We start from the raw sequence: 24,234 nt of genomic DNA on the forward strand, positions 1-24,234 counted from the left end.
CCGTTAGCTCTGTTTCCAAGGTCTCATTCTGCAGTTTGTACATCGCTATCGTTGGCCTCACTGCTCTGGCTCTCTCACGACCCTCTTTTGTCATTCTCTTGTACCATAGTTTCATCTTGGGAGATAAGAGTTTAATTTTAACGTTTCCTGTAGCCAAGCAGCCTGCAAGGTTTATTTGAGCATTGTTTCTATTTTCCATCTTCTGAGTTCAGTAGACAGGATTAAGGACTTGGAAGTTAAAAATGTAGACGTCCGTTTAATTAAAGGGATTGGCTGTCGGCGTTTTATTTTTCTTTCTCATTAGCATTCCGTTCGTTCTGTTTTCTCTCCCTATCTCCCTGTTCCCTACACAGTCAGCTCGTAATAAAAGTTGGTTCTTGAATGTAAAGAAGTGTGTTTAATGCACCTGGGAAAAACATGTACAGGAAGGAATTGAATTTGTTTCTATCTAACCTAGGTAAGCTATAATGGAATGTTTCATTGTTTATCTTTACAGTAATAATCAAAGCATCCTTTCAATGCTCATAAGGATTATTTAAGAAGAAAATTAAGTAAATGTATTTATTTGCTTGTTTTCAACAGAAAAACAATCTCCTATTTTAAGTTTATACCCCTGCAGCCAAGTGATAAGGGCATTTTAATGTTTTCCTGCATCTATCTTTCCATTTTAATGTGTTGCAGGATTAGGGGATAGCTGATGCTGCCGTTACCTAAATGTGAGCAAGTAGAGATCCTCATTACAGGGCGAAGTGGATAAAAAGAGTCAGTAACTGAAGGTGATGGAACTGTTGTGTCTACTGTCCATTAACTCGGTAATAGCACTTCTTCTCCAGATGAGGGGAATCGCAGGGAGCAGCATTTTGCTGCGTTGCAGGAGCAAATCCCTAAAACCTCTGCAGCAGAAGTGCCTGCAAGTGAGGAGATAAATATGCGGAGACAGATTGCAGCAAGGACTTTGGGGGCATCAGAGGTTTTCTGTTGTGGTCTAACTATTATGTAACGTCGGCGAGATGTTGAGCATGCTGTTCGCAACCCTGGGAATATAAGCTAGGCTGGTAATACGCATGAGCGTTTTCCAGGATTTGTGAGTTCTTTTGCCATGTAACTCATAGCTGAGTGTTTCTTCAGCACTGAAAATAAAAATGCTCTGCAAAGCATATTGTAGCCATAAAATCAAAGAAACCAAACTGCATCTGCTGACACTTCAGGGTTTCATTTGCCTGCCCAATAGGCACAGTGTTTATGGGCCATCCAGCAAATGTAAACAAGGCAGTCTCTCAGATGCATGCTCTCTATTGCTCTTCATTAGAGGGAACGCGTAGTGCTTATAGCTTCAGTATGGGAGGGAAGGGAGTTGAAGTTCTTTGCCTTCTATGTTGCCTCTGGGAGTATTTCTGAAGTAGAAGTTGTTGTCATCCTACCGGAGGACTGCCAAGATTTACTACGCAAGCTTTGGCCTTCTGACTTCCTTAAGCTTTACAACCGGGAGTCCTGAATATACGTCGCTGCTTCACCGCCAGGAAACTTGTGTCATTAGACTCAGAAGTCAAATAAGTAGTAAGTCATACAAACGTACCCATGCGTTGATTTCAACTAATTTAAAAGTAAATGGAGTCAATAGGTTACCTAGCTACCTGGTTTTGGCAACACCACCCAAGTTGAAAGCAAAAAAACCCCCTGTGGTCTGTTGCTCCCTTTAATCATGCGTTACATTTTAGTTGGCCACTGAAGTGTTCTTTATGAGTTTTGGAGTCAAAGGCTGCAGCTGGGTTTCAAATGCAACATACAAATGGATCCCAACAGGGACCTATGCTTCTGAATGTCTAAAGGCTGTCTTCCAGGATGCTTTATTTTAAAAGACGCTAATGTTCACGCTGAGGTTTCATAGATTTTAATATACGCCGTATAATTTTGCCTGCAAAAGGGATGATCAAATGGTTAGGTTTAGATATTACCATCTCAGACTCTTACATTAATCCTCCCGTAACTTTGCGTTCCACCTTTTGGAATTCTGTAGCTTTGCTACACAACATCTTTGTGTTTCCCTCATCTATTGGAAAGAGGTATTTCTCCTTTTCTTTCTGAAAAATTTTCAGCTTGTATTATTTTTGACTGGTAACGTGTACCTAACTGAACAGATAAAATGCTATTGATACAGCAATATTTTCCAGTTGTTTACTGTGCTCTGTTTCAAAGTATTGACAGGAAACCCTGTTTGAGCAGAAACCGTAACACAAAGCACTGCTGTGGCGTTATACAGCTTTCCTCTTATTACGAAGTTTCCAGTGTTTGGCTTTGGATGTATGTTCAACTTATGGCTGAACGTACCCAACCTGGCTTTGCTTTTATGTCACTGCATGGCCTTTTTATGATAAAATAGGGAATCACTGCTTCCTTTTCAATTTCTGCTGAAGTTCTGCTTATTTGTTTGGCTTTTTTCAAATTGATGTTTTATGTTTTACTGTCACTACCTTGAAGTGCTTTGAAATGTGTGCATTAGTGGCATTAAAAAAAGTCTGTGATTGACTGGCTTCAAATTTCTTCCACTGTATTGTTTTCAATAATAACCAGGAATTCACTGAGTCTGTGGTAGGTGTGTTTGTTACTGAATGCACCCGTACTCGGTACGAGGGGATTCTGCTAAAAGCGGTGGTGCAGCACTGTGGGTTGGTAGAAGGCTGGTCTTTGGAAAGCAGTGCTCACCTGCCCGGTGTGTACAGTTCGGGGGATGTTAAAGCAGTTGAAAATCAAAAAGCGAGAAGTTGCTTTGCCTGAAGTTGGAACAAAATGCCTGATAGTCACACTGAAACACAAGGGGGGAAAGTAAAGAGTATTAAGATTTAGCGCTTACATAATCCTCTCCATCTTTTGAGTGCTAGAGGTATTAACTATTTAAGCCTCTAGATAAATATTTCAGCATAAAAAGAAATACAGACACGTATTATCCTTTTTCTCTCTTGGCAAAACATACAACCCAAAAGGCTAAATAACTCGCCCAAGGCTACGTAACGCTAGCAGAGCCTGGGTATATTTGGCTCCTGAGCCTCTGCCTACCAATAGTATATGGTTTTAATGGTGTGTGAGTAGAAATAGCTACATAAAATCCCTATTTTGACTTAGACAGCAAACCTGTATAATAACATTGTACAATGAATTTGCAGCAGTAACACAAACGCTAGGCTCAGCAAACTGCAGCCCTGTACATAGGCAGTGTTAGCTGTTGTATTGATCCAGGCCACTAAATCTTTAATTATCTTTCATAGTAAAACTTGTCTAAATAAATTACTCTATTGCTACCCAGTACGGGCTGCTCTTTGGCAGCAGCAGAGGTTGATGCTTGGGTCATTTGCTAGCTTTTACCATATCCATGCTCTTTGTTTAAAGATTTGGTACCATTAACAGGAGAAGTAATGCATCGAAAAATTAATGGACTACCAGACTGTTAGTTCTGGAGCATGGCATTCCCTACTACTCCTCAAAACAAGTGTGTAATAAGTTATGGCTGTACAAAATTTCCTGTCCCTTGAAAGTCTCCCATTTATTTCAGCGTACTTGTATTTTTGGGTCACCTAAAGGAGTAGAGCAGCTAGTTCGGTCCTGTTCTTCTCACTTGCAGGGCTGGAGTGGTAAGTTTGGGTGTAGTGTTTGTAAGATGGATATATATTTTTCTGGCACTAGAAGAAAAACAAAGTCTTTGGCTTGTGTGGTAATAAACAGTGGCTGCAGGTGCCATCCTCTTGAGGTCTTCTGCAATGTGGCTGTTTCGTCTTCACAGATACGCAGCTGCCATTAGGTTTTGTGATGGTAGCCAGGTGATTTCAGTCAATGCTCTGTGCTCCCGGCATGTCGGTTTTAAATACACTCATGTGCATGTATTTAGCTGGTGATGAAAGGCTTGTTTTAGCTGAGAAAGCTGACCAAACGTATTGCAAAGGGATTTGCGTTGACCCATTGGAGATCTGAAACTTTATTTCCAGTGTGGATACTGCAGTTGCTGTGATACCTGGTCTCGGGTCAAAAAAAAAAATAATCTGTGTGTTTACACAGCAACAGCAGGGCCAGATCTTACTCTCAGCTACACCTGTGTGAAAATGGAGATGGTTCCCGATGAGACGTGTGTGGAATCAGGAACAAAACGGCAGAGCTGGTGCCGAGGCAGACTCGGGAACGCGAATAAACAGAGGCTGGGAGCATCTAACTAGGCAGAGCTGTGGCGCGTCTAAATGTATCTCTTAAATATGCTGGTAAGAGGCTGAAGTTTTCTTTGTCGCTGTTGTATAATCAATTACCTCTTCAGTGCGTTGCCCTGTGACAGGGCCGTGCCGCTGCTAATTTGTTTTATAGTTAGTGCAGTTCACAGTCATGCCTTACATTCGGTTTTATTCTGTAGTATAGATCTCGGTGAAATAATGGGATGAAGATACAATATTCAGGAGGAAGCTCTCTAATACTTGACTACAAACCACTATTACCACATACCATTATGCTGACATGTTTTATCAGAAGGGAAGATATAATTTAATAACAGAAGTTTTCCTTTCACAGTGTAGGAAGGAGGGGGGGGGAAATCAGTGTTTAAAAAAAAAAAAACACCACCACATCACCTTGAATAATCACTTCAGGAGAAATATCATAAAGTGGAGCAATATTCATGTCTGTCTGTGTCTGAAAATTGAACTATAAAATCCCAAATGATTACAAATAGTCTTTCTGCTTGCCGTCGCTGAAGTCAGCCACCTGTGTACATCAACAACCTATAATACTTTTTAACTGCAATGTTTTGTGTAGATAACCCATTTACATTAAAAATTTTCCACGATTCTTCTTTCCAGTGGTTGCTAGCTCTGTCCATAGCAACAGGTAGTGATGTTGCACGTGGCGTTCAATGGCTTGATTATGCGATAAACTGGAGAGAGACAAGAAAACAGATCCTCTGTCTACAAATCCCGTGAATGCAGCGAGAGTTTTGTAAGAAGAGGAGGCTGGCAAAAATTGACTTATTTTATTCCAAGTCTTTGGTTTCCGTTGTTGACTGAGACATGTATTTTTATCTTGAAAGTCTGGATTATTCTTCTAGTTTGAGAACTGCTGTTGCTGGAGTAGCACACCCAGGCAAGCCTTCATCACTGGGCTTTGGTGAGGTGACACCCAAATGCTGTGATTTCAGCTTACGTAGCTTCTTATATCAGCTCTACTAAGTTTTGTTGCTTAAAAAGTAAAAATAATAAACACCACCACCACGACAACAAAAAACCCCCAACAAACAACCCTCTTCCCCGCCCCCCCCCCCCCCCCCCCCCAAATACCCCAAAGGGATGGAATTGTGTGATAATAATTAAATTGCATTGAATAAGCTGCTGAAAACCCAGGGAGGGTGGGGAGAACATTTTAACATAGTGCACTTATGAATATTATTCCTTAGTCTGTTACCGGAATTGCTTGTTCTGGATTGGTAGCTTTGTGTCTCGCTGCGAACATCATTTCCATGCTCAGTTACGTAGCCGTTATCTTGGGGTTTGTTTTGTGGCTTTTTTTTTTTTTTTTAATCCTAGACCAGTAATTGCTTGATACGAGCATGGTTTTAAATATATATTTGGGATAATTCATCTGAATATCCTTTCTGAGAGCTGCTATCTCCAAAGACTAAAAACGAGCTTTTCTGAAGGTGAACTGCTAAGATTTTTATAACAAGACTCAATATTTGATGATTCTGCTTAAGTCTGAGATACTTTTTTTTTTTTGTTGTAACAGTCCTGTACATATCTGAAGACACTTGTGACAATTCTTTTCAGTTTTTGAGCATTCTCCTGCTTGTCACATTTTCTAGATTAGCCCTTGGGCTGGGGGGGGAGGGGAGAGGCTGGTTCTGATGTGGTTTTGGGGTTTTCTTTTTATTTTTCTTAAGTAACCCACATGTTTAAATCTGATAGCCGAAACCGAGTGGAGGGCCACACTCAGTGAGAAACAGCATCATTTTTTAAATTTTCCGGTGATAGCCCCTTGTGAGGTTTGTCCTTTTTGCAGTCAGTTATTCCTTCTCAAATACGGTGTTTTGAATTTTTCCATTGAACTGCAAACCTCGGTCTTGTGGAGAGGCTCCAACAGAACTTCTGCATTTGGAATTCTAATTCTGTTTTCCAGAGTCTCTGGGACTTTATCTGCAGATTCAGTTAGTGAAATCTATATTCAGTCAACAAATACCAATGAAAATATTAAATAATGCCAGGCGAAAGACAGACCCTGTGGGTTTTTAGCTGATGTAGCTTTCCGGTCAGGTAGTGGATCACTGGTGACTTGTCAAGTACGGTTTTCCATCGGCTTCTGTTCCAGCCTTATATTCGCTTTACGCAGAAGAGAGTTTGTGTAACGTGATGGTGAGCAAACATGGGGAATGACGCCTATAGCCTCGCTAAACCAAGACCTTGCAAGCTCTAAAGCTAGTGCTGGAGAATAGGGAAGCCAAGCTTAAAACATGGGAATTCTGCAGCTTCTCTCATTTCTTCCTGGAAATACATCTGCTAAATCTGTCTTCCTTCATTTCGTGATGGCATTCAACCTCTGCCTGCCAATTAGGGCTGTCTTGGTTGTTCTTGTGTGACCTTGGGACGCTGTCGTGATTAGAAATCCCAGTCGCTTCCCAGGAGCATGTGTTGTGCCATGGCATAGCTAGACAAGCGATCCTATAAACTAGCATCCATTATAAAATCGATGCATTAATTTGTGTAGTTATAGTTAATATTCAGCGGCTGTGTAAGTGTAAAGTTTTTATTAATAGATGGTCGATTTGCCATAACAATATACCTGGAACCTGAATAATATTTTGTGAAACTGGCATCCAGTCGCACAGCTCTTAGTACTTTGTTGCCATGGCCGTGTTGCTCTGTAGAACACGGGCTGATATTTTGCTCTGTGATTGAGTCCTGGAAAACGGGGACTGGTTTTGGGAGACGTGTATTTAAATAATTCCCCACCAGAATTGGAAGACGCATGGGTGGTGAAATGCTCGCTCTGTTAAGCCAGGCGTGCGCTACTCCGAGTCAGGATTTCACTCGAACAGCTGTGTTTTTAACCGCAATGTATCTGTATGTTTTTCTAAAAGGGGAAATCCGTGGGGGAAGTCTTTCAGTAATTATGTTGTTATTACTCCATAATCTCTCCCTTTTCTGGGAACATCGCTGTTACTGCGAGGTGTCTGGCTCGTGGAGAAAGATCGGAGCTTGCTGTGTAACGTGGACAAAAGTTTTTAAAAAGGGGAACAGAGTTTTTCTGGTAAAAAATATCTCGTAAAGAGGGATTGATACTCATTTTAGCTAGAGATAATATTAGAAAAGAGGCTTTATGAAGGTCTTTGTACTAAAATATTGCACGCGGGTTCAGGAGCAGATGGCAGCCTTCTAAGAGAAAGCCTAATCAGGTTACTCTGATTTTCACTTTATGATGTTTTTATAAACTGGTATTATCTATTTATTGTGTAATCTGGTAGACTAATAACCTAACAAATATCTGACTTTTGGGAATTATCTACTTGTAGAAGAGTAGATATTGGTATTTTCACATAAAAGCTGTTATTAATGGAAATCCACCTATTTAAAGTACTGAAGAGTTCATTTGCAGCATTTTAATAGATGATGCAATTTTCAGCGTGGGAAAAATTTATTTACCTCCAAAACCTTTGTCTTAAATGCCTTAATAATGGTATCCTCTTTGGAAAATTCTTTTTACTTGCAAAGGCCTGACTCGTGTTCCACTGCTGTTAACAGAATAATTTCTGTCAGCTTTAGCTTAAATTTAGAGATTATTTTCACCAAAAGTTTTTACATTTAAAAGTAAAAGCCCTACTCGTCTTTCCTTTCATATCAATCCGCGCCAGGCTCTGGCTGCTTTTGTGGTAAAGGTATTGCTGAGATTCTTGTAGGACACCGTAATACTGGCTCCACCGTCCCAACTCCCCACCACGCGGACGTGCGCGTTGCTGTTTGTATATCGGCTGCGGTTCCCTACAGGCTTCCACCGAGCTCCAGAAAAATTTAAAACATTCTTCTATTAAAACATCAGATTTAAAATGCTCCTTTCCCTGTGCTTAAGGAATCCCGAAGGATCACTCTGGTTAGTTTACTTGCCGGTTGCTCCTGTCTTGAAAATGTTAGATTGTGTTAAGTTTGATATTTATATTTCTCACGAATTCTGTGCCGGGTATGAATTACTGACAGGTCCGCTCCATCTGCTGCAGTCATCTTCCTCAAATATGCTGCTAAACTGAGCAGCCGGGAATCAGATTTTCCTTGGAACATTAGAGTGGTGCTGTGATAATTTAAAAGTTATATCAGACAAGGAAAACAAAAAATAAACCCGGGAAAAACATGTTAAGCCAATTTTAGGGTGCTCCGTGCAGCTGTTGCGCAAAAAGTGGCTGCAACCCTGGTAAGGGCCAGGGCATGAATCTTCAGATGGCTTAGAAACATTGGAATTAATGAGTCCTTAAAACATGACTAATTGATTTTCCTGATGCACAAGGCTCATCCTTGATCTAAATAAAGCTCCCAGAGCCTGCAGCCTGTGAAGGCTCATGTCTTGCTCTATACCTGTCTTTGGTTAATGGAGTTGAAACATTCCATTTCTCACAGAACTATTAAGATATCAATAACTCATTTTGGGGGTTTTAATTCAAGATTAATTTGACTATGTAATTGATGACCCCAAAGAGTGGTCTTCAGTAGTTACTTTGTCTTCCAATTCTTTTTTTTCTGTACAAATGAATGTCAAACTTTTTGTGCTGTTTTGAAGATGTGATTTATAATGTTTAGCCCTTTCGCACTGATCTCTTTCTGTTCCATTATACTTATGTTCATTTAATCCTTAAAACTTATTGCATTTTGCTCACAAATGTTACATTTTTCTCACATTCCAATGAAGATTTGTGTATTTCAATTTAAAAAAAAAAAATCTTCATTTTGAACAATTATCTTAATAAATACATCTTAATTTCCTCTGCTCTCGATTAGTATGCAAGGAGCATAACAGTTCAATTGTCAGGATTTCCAGTCAGGTTGGTACAGAGAGCAGCAGCGAGCACCTCGCCAGCCTTCGAGGATCGCCTTTAGAACTTAGGGTGCAGTTGCAGCTGGCATCAAAGCAGTCTGAAATACATTTCAGTATTTTCAAAGAATGTTTCTAATGCTTTCTTTAGAACGAAAGTGGAAATGACTGTAAATGTCACTGTCTTTTAATATTCAATTATTAGGGCTTCATTGGAACTTTATCTTTATTTGCTTTATCAAATGTCATATTAATTGCATTTTATATCCCCGCTCTGTAAATCTATCACAGTTTCTTTGATTAATTTTCTAAGTCAATTAAGCTAGTACAGGTTCATTGAATAAAGAAAAAAGTCATACTGTGATTTTTTTTTTAACAGTTTTTATAATAAAAACTGTCAATAAAGATAACGTAAACAGGATCTTTAGCTGGTGTGCGATCAGAACTGAAAATATTGCCGTATATATTTTTCCGGAGATTTTTATTTATTGGTACCTACTGGTAGCTTTATAAACGTTCTTTGTATCCACATTAGAAAACTGAAGTGATATGACTAAAACACAGCATTTGAACACTGCTGTGTTCTCGCTGTCGATTTCTATGCCCCCTCCCCACGTATAAAAGCTTTGTATGCTACAGTAGGGATGTGTGATTTTCCCCTATTGCTTTAAGTGCTTTTTCAAAAGCAAAATAGTTGTGAATTATTAATGTTAACCACACCATGGCAAAACAAGAGGCAGAAATGCAGAAATGTTCATTATTGGTTGATTAGTGTATGGGTACTTTGACTTAGCACTGATTCTTTTGGGGGCCTATTGATGTATGAACTCGTTTCATCCAGTATAATAACTTAATGTGTCGTTTCAACCTCATGCTCAAGGATGTGACTAATAGCACAGCTGAACTCGGTGGGGCTTCTCATCAAGTAACACAAGGGAAGGTAGGGCGCTCTTGCTCCAAGTCTTGCCCTCGAATTTCCAAGTCTGTGCCTGGCCCAGCCTGCATTAGTGCCAGCTCTTTGCTCCACAGCCTTTCTCTGGAACTTTACCTCTTCTTTTATTCTTATCTGGTATTTGAGCTTCCCGTCTCCTGTTCAGTTAAGCCCTTAAATTTTTACGTTGTTTCTAGATTAAACCTTTATCTTGTATAGTCAAGAAAAGACCATCTAATACCTGTAAAATGTAAAGTAACCGACTCTATTGCAGTGCAAATGGGTAACGCTGCCTGCAGGGGAGTTTATGGGGACGTTTGTTGTGTAGCAGCCCTAAGCAAGAATAGACTTGTGTTAGACAATGACGTTTATGGACCCCTTCAGGCCCACACCAGTGCTAACAAACAGGGTTGTGCTTTCCTACCTGCTTTAGAAAAAATGAAAACATTTCCCTCCCTACCTACGCAGGGATCAGCTGTGTACATCAGTTAGGCTCTAACTTGCCGATGTTCTTGTCTGTGATGCTGTGATAAGTGGTGATGCCATAAATATGGAAGGTTTGCCTTCTGAGGGTCTGCTTCCTTTGATTTTTACTTTTTTTTTTTTTCCCCCCACCAAACTAGGTGGTGTTATTCCCTGAGTGTCAGTCCTTAATAGCATAGCTTTCACTTGTTGAGAAGGTTTTCAATAAAACTGACTTTGCGACATACTGATGTTTTCCAAGACTGTTGTCAACCCATAATGGTGCAGTTCACAGGCTATTGGTCTCTGTTGTCATTTGCCATGTCTTGTAACTTCTTATTGCCATTTAAATTGTTCTTGTTGCTTATGTTGTAGCTTTCTGCATGTCACCATAAACATCTTACATGATCTAAACAGAGAAAAGGCCTAGAGACATCAAAGATCTTAAGTACTACTTGTGAATGTGTTTGGCTTTGTTTCTGCAACATCTTGGTTTAGATGACTGAAAAACATCGGATCAGTCTGTCAAGTCTGAAGCGTTGTATGATTTTTGCATAGTGGAGATCATTCTTCTGGTTTCAGTGGGATCTTTCTTTTTCCTAAACAGAGCCATCACACTGGAGAATCAGCTGGTCATCCTTGCAACATCGCTGACCGACGCAGGAGGCTACTATGTCCAGGCAGTCAATGAAAAGAACGGGGAGAATAAGACAAGTCCATTTATTCATCTCAGCGTAGCAAGTGAGTACCCGAATTCCAGAGAACACGCTGTCGTACTGGGTTTGCAGGCAGTATCCACAAAAGTCTGCCCTAATAAAAAGAGGCGTGCTAACAAAGGATCGGACCTTTAAAGGAGGTCAACTTTTCCTGGTTGTTTTGGAGCACGTTGAGCTCCTTGTGCAATAAGAGGCACCTAAGAGAGTACGTGCCCTCCACAAATCACCCTCAGAGCCTTTTGTCTGATGGTTTATTTTGTGCGAGGCAGGTACATGATGATATCCCTCGCTGTTTGTTGTGAAGTCGTGATCATAATTTCTTTTTAATGCAGGGGTTTATAATGTATTGTTTTCCATTGTGAGCAAGTAAACAAGTCACTCTTCTGAGCGCAATTTTATTAATGAGCCTATTCCCAGGCTATGGCATTATTTTTACCTGGAGTTATCACAGAGTCCCAGGGAACATGCATTTCATTGTTATTACTTATTATTTTACATTACGCAAATTGTATTAACAGCTACCATTACAGGGGCATTCCATGAGTAGATTTTACAGCAAAGGGGAGGCAAAAGCAGCGGAACGCTGGGGTCAGAAAGATGACTGCACAGTAAATATACTAACGTACACGTCCAGCAAAAATATGCATGTGTAAACTACTGCAAAACACTTAGTAAGTGGGTTTGTATGAAAAAATAATATTCTAAACACTTAGGATGGTTTGACTCCTTTTCTGAGGGCGCTTGGTAAAGGTGTGTTTAGTGTAGCAGCGAGAGAGGGAGCGCGTTCGTCTGCTGTGTGGATGCGGAGGGTTCTATTTCCGATTGTAGAGCCGAGGAAGAGATGACCGGGGAAAGTGGTGACGACACTACCGGCTTCGCTGACAGGCTGCTCTTATGGTTTGGGCTTCTAGAAGGTGCCAGACTCGTCTCTAGATCAGTTGCCATGATGAGATGCCCCAAATCTCTTGATCTTGGATACCACTAGATTTGAGACAACCCCTATGGCTCGTTTCCTTCCAATAGCAGAACTTGGGAGTCCGGGTCTCTGGGAGGGAAACCTGGCAAACTGCTTTTGAAACATGCCTGTGTGTGTTTGTCAGCAAATCGTCAAAAAGATCATGTTCCTGTGAAACGTTTAATGTCTAAGAAAAGATGATTTTTTCTGCTAAAATTCCTAATCGGATTTCAAGGAAAGGTGTTCTTGCACAAACGATGGAAGCCCCCGTTGGCGGGACCGGGGCGGCTGAGGGCAGAGGCTGTGTGGTAACAGACAGCAGCAGAGACAAACCTGTGCCTTCTTCCCGGATATGTTTTTAAATTAAATGAACTTCTCGGGGGGTTTGTTTTATGTGTATCTTTCTGAAGTGGAAATAACATTCCAAATCCACTTGTGAATTCTGGCTGTACTGTGGCATGTAGATTGTAAACATTATTATTTCCGACAGTATAAAGAGGTTTGCTAGCACTTTAGTAATTTCATTTTTAAAGCAAATTTGTATTGTTTGTATTATGTGACCAATATTGTACTTCCCACTTTAATTTCATATCTTAATTAATGCTAGAAATAGTCTGTGATCATGCATGCATAACAAGTGCTATGCAAAGCAGAAGGTAAAAAAGAAAACACTTCAAAATGCGTACTGACATGATACCATGAATGCAAAGTCTAGCTGGAACGTGAAAAATAGGAAAGATTAAACTGGATAAAAGACAATGAAGGATGAGGCAAATCCAAAAACAGATTTGCTTGTTGAAATGAATATTAGCCAATGAGGTTTTTAAATTGTCGTCTCGGTATCCGGGGCTATTAATGCTGTGTGTGTGTCGAAGGCAGGCGCTGGCCATAAGGCATCGCGGTGTCTGTAAAGGAACCGAGGTTAACGTGCTCCGTCTGAACTTTGATCTGAGGAAGAAACGTATGTGTGATGCGTTAGATAGAAATGAATCAACCTTTTTGGTCCCGTAACAGAAAATAATCAGGCAAAAATATAGCCCTGAAGCAACATGCAGAGAATGGTCGCAGAAAACTGATGTATTTTGGAAGAGCAGTAGAGAATTGCAGCAAGTGGTTGGAAACAGACTGTTAAAGGTACGTCCAGGTATGGAAGGTATCACATTGAATCATCACCGTCTGAATCTTATCAGATGTTAAGAGGGATGATGCTTGTCACTTTCCATTAGGACATATATAAAATTTAAAAACAGTTTAATCAAAATCAAATAAACCACAAGTAAAGTGGAACATCCAATCTCTGTGTGAGTAGATTATATATTAATTATTGAGTACAACCTTGCTACATGACTCAGCATACATATTGCTGCTTTTATTGAGGGCAAAAGGGAAAAAAAAATAATGGATAATTCCCAGGGCAGTCAGCCACTGAGAACAGTGTTAGATATGCATAGCTTGTTATTCCTTGAAGGATATTGGTGTCAGAATTGCTCCAGCTTGTAGGAAAAGCACATCTGCAGACTGAGTCTAAGAGCTGAGAAAGCTGTAAGCTGTCCTGTTCTGGTCTGAAGTACAAGACTTGACAGTAGGAGAAAGATACAGCCCTGAACTAAGCAGGAGAGGAATTATAGGGCATTATATTGCAGGTTGAAGTGAATGCCTGGAATTGTGGCTGAAAGTAAATGGAGTTTGAGCGATGTCTGGAAAACATACTAAATTGTCCTTCAATTAATACCTGCATCTAATACGTGTTGAATAAGAAAATTAGGGGATGTAGAATGTGTTTCAAAAACACAGTCTAAAAGCCCCAATCACGATGAATTCTCTCGTAGGGCTCTGAGTATTAAAGGTAAAGACAGTTTGTTTCTTGTCGGTCTAACCTATAACTCCTTGAGTCCCAAGCGGCATGAAGTCTTACATCCCCCCATCGCCCCCTGATTACAAACATAATGCATGGAAGTTGGAAAACGGCTTCAGAAGAAAGCCTTCTGGCTTCTCCGCGTTGCTTGGGTTTGCTTTTCTCTACGTTCTGAGGTTGGTCAGGTTGAAAATGTAGGCGTGAGAATGCTTGGGTTTAATGAAAATTAACAGATCTTTAGGATATCTTGGCGTGTTCGAGTAGGTACCTGTTACGCGTTACTGTGTGACAGTTTGTTCTGTAAACACGCTTGGCAGTAAGGATGAATTAGCCAAGGGATATGGTCACCCCCTGGGAAGATCCAAGTCCTCGAGCAGTGTTTTGCCTTAACAGCTGAGTCCCTGCTTGGTTAAAAACCACGTGTCTTATTTTGGTGACCCAGACTTTCAGATTAGTTAAGCTCACAGCGTGAGGTCCAGTCCAGCCGCGCATGAAAACAATGGTCGTGTCTTTCAAGTGGACGTATTTGCCCTGATTTCAAGGGGATTGGATCATCCCAGAGGTGACAGGCTCCGGTGAAATAAAAATGATGTCCAGCAGTCAGCGTACTGGGAATAACGTCACATCTGAAATTAGTATGAGATGCCATAAATTAGTCCTAAATATAACATTTCTTAAAATCAGTTGAACTGTATGCTAAGCTAATAAAAATCTTGCCTTTTTATTTTTTAACCAGGTGTCCCATCTTTCATGTTAATAACACAAAGTTTTGGCTAGGAAAATCAGAATTTCTGAAAGTCAAGAGTTTGGCAACAGAAAGAGTAACAAAACTCAGTTTGCGTTTTGACTCAAACACATCGTTTACTCCCTGTTGGAAATTCATTGTGACTGTTTTGGAGGATTTCAGTATTAACCCCTTTGCTGGAACTTCCCAACGTAACCAGAGAGGTGTGAGTCGATCTATCACTGAGCTGTCACAAGCTTCTTAGACACAAAGAGTACTTTTCAATAAAAACTACTGGGAAATCCTTCTTGTTCTCTCCTGTTTCCATCTATTCAACAACAGATTTGGTGATAATATCTTAAACCAATCCTTAATTTTTCAGGCTTTTTCTTTTGTGTGTGTTCTGCCACAGACAGACATACACTGCAGCCCAGACGGTCAGATCTCTTCCTAAAGACTCTGGCTTGTCAGGGGGATAAAGTGACGTTCTTTTGATCTTCCCAGTGTTGGCAGGACACTTAAAGATCGAAGTGTTCATTAAAGTAAGGCCATCGTAAAACTCTTTATTTCCTTGAAGGCCATACTCTGTGTATCAGCTCAATTTCTCTGACACTCTGCAGCAAACCTCTTATGGTTGTATATGGGGGGGAAAAAAACCCAAAACCCCAACAAAACAACAAATAAACAGAAAATACTCATAGACGGTGCTCTGCTGTGGGCTGTGTCACTTAGGCTTGAGGTGGTTTTGGGGGGAAAAGGAGAGCAGAGACGTTAAGAGCTGCTTAATCATAAGAATTTCTTATAAGTCGATAATTTAAGAGGTGGGTTTTTTAGAGGGGAAAAGAATTCATGTGGAGCTTTTCATTACTGTGAAGAGGTGGCTGAGATATGCCACAACGTACACGCTGCGTGTCCTTGTTGCTTTATTACATGACGACACGGCAAGACTCTGTTGCCACCTCAGAAGAAGTTTGAAAAGCCCTGCTGAGATTTTTCTGTTACCACCTTGAGTGCAACGCCGTAGATGTGAGCACCGCTTACTGGGCCAACCACTGTAGATGTTGGCCCGGTCTTAGAAACTCTTAACAGTACGCGCCGCTATTTCTGAGGTTAGCTGGAGTGTTTTCTGAAAAATTTGAGTGTCCCCCGGTAAATGATTTAAATGGCAAGTTTGCCAAAGGTGGGTATGGGTAAGCTGTTCTGACAGCTCAGATACTCCTGCTTCAATTGGTTTTGCAGCGCTAATCATCTGGAACTGCAATTCAGGGCCTTGCTTCTGGACCTTCTTGTTAAGCTGTGAAATATTGAGATGCATGTCGCTTCGATAGATTTATTAGTAAATTAGATAGTCTCAAGATCTATTCATAACACTGGGAGATACAGAGTGTTCTGCAGACCGACGTCTTTTTCTGATGCAGCCTTTGTGAAAACAGAAAACAAGATTGATGAAAATTTTAAAAACCTTGCCAGCTAGCATTTCTGAAGAGTCAAAGATAATAAAGCCAATTATCATTTAATGAAGATAAATTTTTCCCTAGAGCACTGGCAATGCTTAAAAAAAAAAAAAAGGCAAAAAAAAAAAAAGTTGGGGACTGAAAATTAAACTCCTGGCTTCGTTGCATTGCAATTAATTTAAAATACGAGAGTGTCACATTGCTCTGCCCAGCTTCCACTTGCAACAAGAAGAATTTTATTCTGTTAGGGCAGACATAGACAGGAGGCTAAATAGGCCCTGTTTGTCTCTGGTTGGTGCCTATTTTGTTCTTCAGTTTAATGTATCAAAACATAAATTCTACAGACGGGAAGAGTCCCATTTCAGACTTGAAGGGTACTGATTTTGCACTGAAAGTTTTTGTTCACTTTTCTGTTATAAAGAAAGATTCTCATGATAGCACAAGATGCTTAGGTCACTTTCAGTGTCTGTAAAAATGAAATATTCTTTACGTTGTTAGGAAAGAAAGTGGGGCAAAAAAGTGCCATATTACCTGTCGGTGCATTTGGTAGAATACTGCTTTTGACATCCTTCTGTCAGGTTTGTTAAGAAGACAAGTTTTCGGGAGACTCTGAGCAGACACTTTCCTCTCTGGAAGAGAGCATTTCACTAACATAATTTTCCATATTAGCCATCAAGGATTGCTCAAGTCAGCAGATGTAGAGGATCCTTCATGGATATGCTTGAAGCATACTGCTGCATGAATCTTTCATAGCTAGTTCCAGCTTTCAGGTGTAGGCAGGAGGGGGAAAAAAAAAAAAGGAATGGGCTGGCGCCCCCAGGGAATAGATATTTCTGTCCTGAGGTCAAATGCAGAAAGTTGTCAAGCTGTTTTTAGTTCATGCCGAGGGAATGTACTTTGCTTTGCTTCTCTGGGTCAGTGGTGTTGAGGTGAAATAAGTGCTTCAATTATGTTTGCCTTTTTGGGTTTTGGTGGGTTTTTTTCCCATTTTGGTGGCGGAAGGCGAGGGAATATGGGATGAAATGAAATTACATTTCTGTGCTGTGATGGTACTGTACATGCCCGAGGTTCTGATCAGATACTGAGGAAGTCCAACATAGCACAGCTCAGCCCTCTCTGCGCTGATTTTGAGTTACTCTTTTGAAGTAACAACACTTCTTCCCTTTCCTGTTTTCTACACAGGCTTTGCTTTCTCCTTGGCAAGCAGAGTTTCTAGGAAGGAGACCTTAGTGGCAGTGTCACGGGTGCTTTCATGAGTAAACGTGTGCTGTTTGCTGTGATGGCCACTTCAGGTTGTTTTGTTGTCCAAAATGTTAATTTGAAGGAGGCTGTAGAAGTGTTTGGGATTTTAAACTGAACCTTAAGGATAAATTCTCTTGTAAATGCCACCTTTAATACCCTGGAAAAAGACTGTCTTGATGCGTCTTCTTCAGTTGTAGCTCTAATCTGCTCTAATACTAAAGGGCATAAATGTTTAAATGGAGATGTCTGTTTCTTATTATTTTGAGAATATATTGAGTGCAACTTGACCATGCTTTTGAGACATATATATGTATAAATTTAAAGCCAAATACATTTTAGTAACAATTATAGCTATAACAAAAAGGACTAAATTGACTTGGTGGTAAGCACTTGGTTTTGATAGGTTGGAACAGATTTTAGTTTAATCTTTATCCAGAGCTAGGAGTTTCAGTGAAGGCTGATATTCTCAATGGTTTGCCCTATTATCTGCTGCCAAAGGGGTGCTGTATTGCAGTGCAGAATCTTTTCATATGCATTACAAAGAAATAACAGCTGATGTTCAGGATTTATCAGCGTTCTTGGACTCCCGATTTCATTGTTTTTTGTTTGGTAGTGAGTATGTGTGTTTGTTTTTTAAAGCTTCAGCCAGATTTTTTTCACAATTCTCTACCTTTCTTCTTAAAGGCAAACTTTCCTCACTTTTAACTGTAGTGATACAGAGGGGAACCTGTGGTTAAAATGATAGATTGCTAAATGGCAGGAATAATAAAGATGAGCCGAAAATCCTCTGTGGCAGCTTGAGCTTTTATTTGCCCTTACCCAAATATTCTATCAGTGCTCTTTCTGATAAAAGAAAAGTTGGTCTGCAATTTCTGCTTTGTCTGGGCTAACTTTGATAGCGCTTATTGGCACCCTCTGGCCCAGGCAACTGGTGTCTCCTCTGCTAGTAGCTTTTTGGAATGGAAAGATAATAAAATAAACTTTCCGTAAGATTTTTTTTTTTTTACTCTTACTATTGAAGAGCACCTAAACAGCCAAAACTGGCATAAAACATATTTAAATATCTGGCACGTAATTTTCATCATGTTGCATCAACAAATGTAATAAAGCTTTAAATACATGGTTTATGGAAAGAGTAGTTCCTTCCTCCTCTCCCAAATGCACCGGTGCAACCCTGATGTTATGGGGACTCATCGCTAACTGGTGAAGCTGGGGAAACGCACCCAAATGGAGTATATGTTCCTTCAGCATATGTACATACATTATGCATACTGCTCTGAAAAAAAAAAAAACGGCAAATGCAAAAGTTTCTAAAATCTAACTCATTATTTTAACATAGCTTCTTGTTCCACTTGTCTGTTCATAAGGTTTGGGGGTTTATGTCTGTAAGAGGTCTGGAATACACACACGCGCGCTCTCAAAATGCTGGTTTGTCTCCTAAACCCTTTATTTATATCTGACACATGCAATTAATCTCTCCCTATCTCTAATCACTTTTGCTGTTACATTCATCGGAGTGATTTGTATCCTATCTCTGTCACGGCTCTGTAATTGATATGTGGAGATAAGAGATTCTTAGAGGACACAAACAAGGAAAAGAGAAAATTGAATTTACCTTGCAATCATTTTATAAAATGTGACATACATCAATTATACATGCCATTCAGGAAAATGCCATCTTGAACAAACTGTGATGATTTGTTGGAAGACCAACATAAGAAAAATGCCAGAAAACTTTTCTGGACAGAAAAGTATTGCTTGTTCAACGGAAAGACTTTCCAATCTCACTGATTCACCTATGATTTTTTTTTAAGTAATACTGTAGAATTTACAAAGACAATATCATTTTTGATCAGTGTTTTTCCTCAGTCTGTCTTATTCCACGCTAGAATGTTAGTACAAGATGAAAGGAAGCTGCTGAAGTAAACATTGTTTTGATCAGACATAAAAAGATGATGTTGGTTACTCAAGATTGAATCATCTTTCGTTGGCAAAAATGGCAGTATAGTCCAATTCCAACTTAACTGCATTTTGCCATCAAAATACTTCTCTTTAGTTTCTCTTTTCAATTTCACTGCAGAGAAGTGAAATAATTTTCTAACTCTTTTTTAAAATACTTTGTGCTCATGATTAGTTCTAATTGTAGGCGTGAGAGTAATAGCTCTTGTCCGTAATTATAAGTTTAAGTAGTACTTTGGGATCTTTGAAAAGCTTTTTAATGTGTACTGATAATAGTACAAAAATTAATATCTGGTATATAGATATGTTAAATAATATGATAATGGTAATAGAAATCATCAAACTCAGAAGATTTAAGTCAAGCAACAGCCAATGTTGGCCGCTTCCTGGGACTGTAGGACTGGCAGAAACAGTCTTTTCCCCAGAACTCTTTATTTCTTTGTTATCGCCCAAGATAGACTGTTCTTTCTAAAATCTTGCCGAGGAGACGGAAGTATAGCCATTTGTAGGCGTTTGTAAAGGGCTTTGCATTTCGGTTTGTGCAAGGATCATAATTCTGAAGCTTTAAAAGGAAGAGCTACTGGAGACTCGCATATCGATTCACCCCTTCTGAACGTTGCCTTTTGATCTCTCGTGAGTCCCGTTCTGCTGTGCCCTGCTCCTGGGGGCTTTTAACTTGCTGCCTTGAAATCTTTTGCTTTGTTTCCCATCTTCACAAAGTTGGACGTATTTAAAGTACGATTTTCATTTATGTAAAATTGCTAAACCTTACTGAAGGTGCTTCTTACCGAGAAAGTAAGAATCTGTAACTTACTGGAAGGAGCTTTAGCCTAAACATGCTATTTTAAGAAAAAAAACAATAAAAATGTATCATATTTAGAGAAAAACATATAATATAGGGCTGTGACAGCTTTGTGCTGCTGTGTAAGGAGACAGGTTGTACCGGCTGGTCTGTGAACAAGAAGGTGAAAAGACCCAAAGCTCTTGCTTGGGACAATATTGAGGAGCATACGATTTGGTATGAATTGGATAAACTTGCAATATGTCACTTTTTTTTATTTGTAGGAGGACGACTCACTCTTCAATGTAGAAAATAAGTAATTTAGGAACTATTTGATGGTGTTCTTTAAACTGGCATTATGTTAGGCAAGCTTGAAATGTCTTACAGACAATATAGGTAAGGAATAATAAATACACTTAGAACAGATGTTTATTAGAATAACTTTTGCACTTACGCAGTTACTGCAAAAGCCTAAATAAGTCTAAAGATTTTATTACAGATGCTAAAGGTCTGCATGGCAGAACCCCCCCGCCAGCACATTTATAAAGACTAATTTTCATCTCAAACGTATGGTTGCTTGAGGGCTATGATTTTTAAAACTCTTCATATTAAAGATGTTTTTAATTTCTTCTCAATATACATCACAGAACAGGGAAACTGAATAAGGATAGAAACCCCTCATGTGTCTGTGTCATCGTCCTGCCAGATAGACGTGTTGTGTCTAAGTAATTCCGAAAGTGCACTCAATATCCTGCGTATGAGCAGAAGTCAAAAAAGCAGTGGAGAGTCAGGATGTGCAAGATTCAAGGTCATCTGTAAAACTTTAAATATTCTTCTTTGTAGAGAAAAGTTACGATAAGGCATTTAATTTGATTTGTTGCCGTTTTGTTCAGTAGAAAAGAAATTTTAACAAAAAAGTCTAGTATTGGAAGCCTTTTTAGATTTTAGTAAGGACTTGCTATGAATTTTAAAGTAATGTAGGATAGTTGGACTTTGCTACTCCATTCGTAATAGGAAGAGAAACTCAGACTTGACTGTAACCCGGGTCGCTTCACCTGATGGATGTAAAAGCTGCATCGATTTCTTGTCCGCTTGGTTGTACCCTGGGAGCTATAAATCGCCAATCCGGGTGCTCGTTATCCTTTGCTTTCCTACTACTTAGTTTCCCGCATTGTCATTTGCATCTGGGGAGTGGTTGGGCATCGGAGTAATCCAAGTTCTGGGGCTTTTTTTCCTACAGACTGTGCTGTAAAGTGATAGAAACACCAGTTTCTTTTCATGTGCAGACTATTGTCTATGCTTTTAAGTCCCTTTAAAAATAATCCATAATCCGAAACTATGCTTTTTTTTTTTATGGTGGATAAATCATTTTAGCTATGGAACGTGGGGGGAAAAAGTTACAACTCCTATAATCTGGGAGAACACCATTGTTAAATAGTGTGTCTTTAAAAGACTGTAAGTTTTCGGTGACAAACCTGAAGGAATACGGCAGCTGGGAAGGTGCGGACAATACCCTGGTCTCTAAGGCCCTACTCTCTAAATTCTGTCCAGCTATATTTGCTGTTAAATATGTTTACAAGCTGAGAACAAGTAGCTTACTACCGCTGTGTGTAGGGAAAATACTGCAGTGGGCAGTCGATTACGCGAAGAAGGAAAGACAAGAAGAGTTGAGCACGGAGGGTTTTTTCCTCCCCCCCTTACACGCTAAGGAGGGATAAAAAGAAAACGTTGCGTATTTGGTGCGTGTTGGCTATATTGCGATCCACTCTGCAAAGCCGTGTGCTCATAAACCAGGCTTGGTAAGGACGGTGAAGGCTTAAAAAGCCAGAAATGTTGTGTCTTCTGTAAATACTGGGAAAGAAACTGCACACCCAGTGCCGCCTTCCCCGCTCCTTGCGGGTTTATCAGATGGCTGTGAGTGATACTGTCAGAGCTATTAAAGAAAGTAATTGGTAGTGAGTGATTAAAATTGCAGATGGCCTTTTCAAGGTGATTATGACTATTAAATCAAGTCTGTAAAAGCTAGCTAAAAAGGCCCATGAAACTGAAAAGTGAATATGCTGAGGATAATTGCACAAAAAGAGGATCTCGCAGGCGTGCTATGTTCACCCAACCCCCCCGACCAATCAACCAGCCAACCAACCACAAAAACCCCGAGAAGCAAAATAATTCAAGTGGACCTATTGTATCAAAGGAGCTGGAACTAAATACCTGCCTCCTTCGGCTGGAAATCCCGCTGTGCAGGGAACTTTACTGCATCGCGCTCCTCTCACACGGAATGTTATCCCCGGTCCGGGGCTGTCAGCCTTGAGCAGCGATGGGTCTGCAAAGTCCCCTGCGCCATGCGACGCTCTGTCACTAGCACTGATCCTTTCCTCTTCTTTTCCAATTACAAGTGATTATGACAAATGTTCCTTTCCATGTCACCCCGGAACAAGGCCAAGAATTACTGGGGAGTGACTTCATTTCATTTGGTGAACTTTATCTCACAAAGGAAAGGCTATGTGGGAATTTTTTTCTTTTTTTTTTTTTTTTAGCTGAAAAATCTAAGGTTCATTTTGTTCCGTAATTTAAAAAGGAAACTTGACATGCAAACAAAGTTAAAGGTAGAGAAAACCGAAACATGAATGTCTTTGTTTTGAGCCCTGTTTGTTTACATGTATATTTTAATTCAAGTGCGAAGAGCTTTCACGTACGTCTAAATAGCTGGTGAACTTAGAGCCTGAGGGATTGTTTTCTTGTGCATATTGTGATTACAGACCCATCACTTTTGGACCAATTCCGTGCTTACAAATAGAAGAGTTTTGTACGGTTGCTTATACTTCAACGTATTACTGTTGTATTGATCTCAAACCTCATGCTGACCTACGTAATCTGCTTTTAAACTGTAAAACACCGTGGGATTTACTGTGAAGATTTATATAAATGTGTTTTGCAATTGTTGTTGATTACCTTTTGGGTGAGAGGAATCATTTGTTTAATCATTTCAGGAGCTTCTTCCCCTTCAGACAATTTTTCTGCTTACCTGAGTTTTGTGGTCGTTGTTACGTTACTGGTTTCGCTGCATATTGATTATTCATCTAGATTAATGTTATTTCACTTATGGATATTTTCTTGGTAAAATTGATAGAGAATTCTGCTTATTTCACTACAATAACACTTATTTCTAACCATATTGGCTTAGGAACTGGTCTTTGGCCTCCTTGACAAAAACGTCTGTACCATGCAAGTGTTTTAAAAAGCTATTCTAACAATAGTACTCAAATTAGGTTCATTGCTAGTCAATGCAGCAGGCGTGTTTTTAAGGGATAGGTGGTGTAAACGGATGCTCAGCACTGCGGAAAGACAAGTTCCACCTTGTAATGCAAATAGACAATACCAAAGAACGTGTGAGGAATTAAAAAACAAAAAAAAAAAAAGGAGGATTTTTTTCTCTTGAAAGAAGCAATGAATTAGAATATGACTATGTTATGTTTTTTCCGCCCTCAAGACAACATGTGAGTTTTAACTCTTCAAGAAGTGTCTGGTATGAAATATAAGCACAGCAAATGTGGCAGACTGCTATTGAAAGCATCTTGATGGAATTTGGATTATTCACTGCCACTTTTCTTTCTGGAAAGGATATTGGGGGGGTGGGGTTTGGGTGGTTTTTGTTTGTTTTTTTTTTTTGTTTTTTGTTTTTTTTTTTTTTTTTTTTATATGACTGACATGGTGTGCTGCAACTCTGAGGGCCTGGGACCCTTTGAATCCTGGTGCTTTCGGCCATGTCATCAGCAAGCACAAAGGCTGGCGTTAGGCGTGAGGAGGAGTGAAGACCATCTGTGGTTCAGCTCTGCCTGACAGACCTGCTGGGGTCTTCCAGCAGTGTGAGACACCCTAGCGATGTGCTCACGGAGGAGAGGGATGAAATGCCACTGTTTACCTGGAGTTTATGGCCAGCAGATGCAGGTAGATAGTGTTATTCTTGGCTCATTCTTTAGCTGCGCGTACCGGAGGAGAAGTTCTTAATTTTGTCAGAATATTTCTGAGTCCTGAAACGTAAAATATACAAGTTACGGATTTACTGTGAGTATTGACCAAGCTGTCTTCCTACAAGCCTTTGCAAGCACTGTTTCTTTG

The 24,234-nt window shown here is 39.9% G+C and overlaps 1 protein-coding gene across 4 annotated transcripts in view; it reads left to right on the top strand.

The window, feature by feature from the left end:
* The window catches only part of SDK1 (sidekick cell adhesion molecule 1), a 405,671-nt gene that overhangs the window by 186,035 nt on the left and 195,402 nt on the right, over window positions 1-24,234 (top strand). For all 4 annotated transcript variants that reach the window (XM_074596464.1, XM_074596462.1, XM_074596465.1 and 1 more), the window contains exon 6: window positions 11,037-11,170. In XM_074596464.1, the coding sequence (XP_074452565.1) occupies window positions 11,037-11,170 (134 nt within the window). The remainder of the gene's footprint in view (window positions 1-11,036; window positions 11,171-24,234) is intronic.

This window comes from Larus michahellis, chromosome 8 (assembly GCF_964199755.1).
Source record: "Larus michahellis chromosome 8, bLarMic1.1, whole genome shotgun sequence".
NCBI classification, from domain to species: domain Eukaryota; kingdom Metazoa; phylum Chordata; class Aves; order Charadriiformes; family Laridae; genus Larus; species Larus michahellis.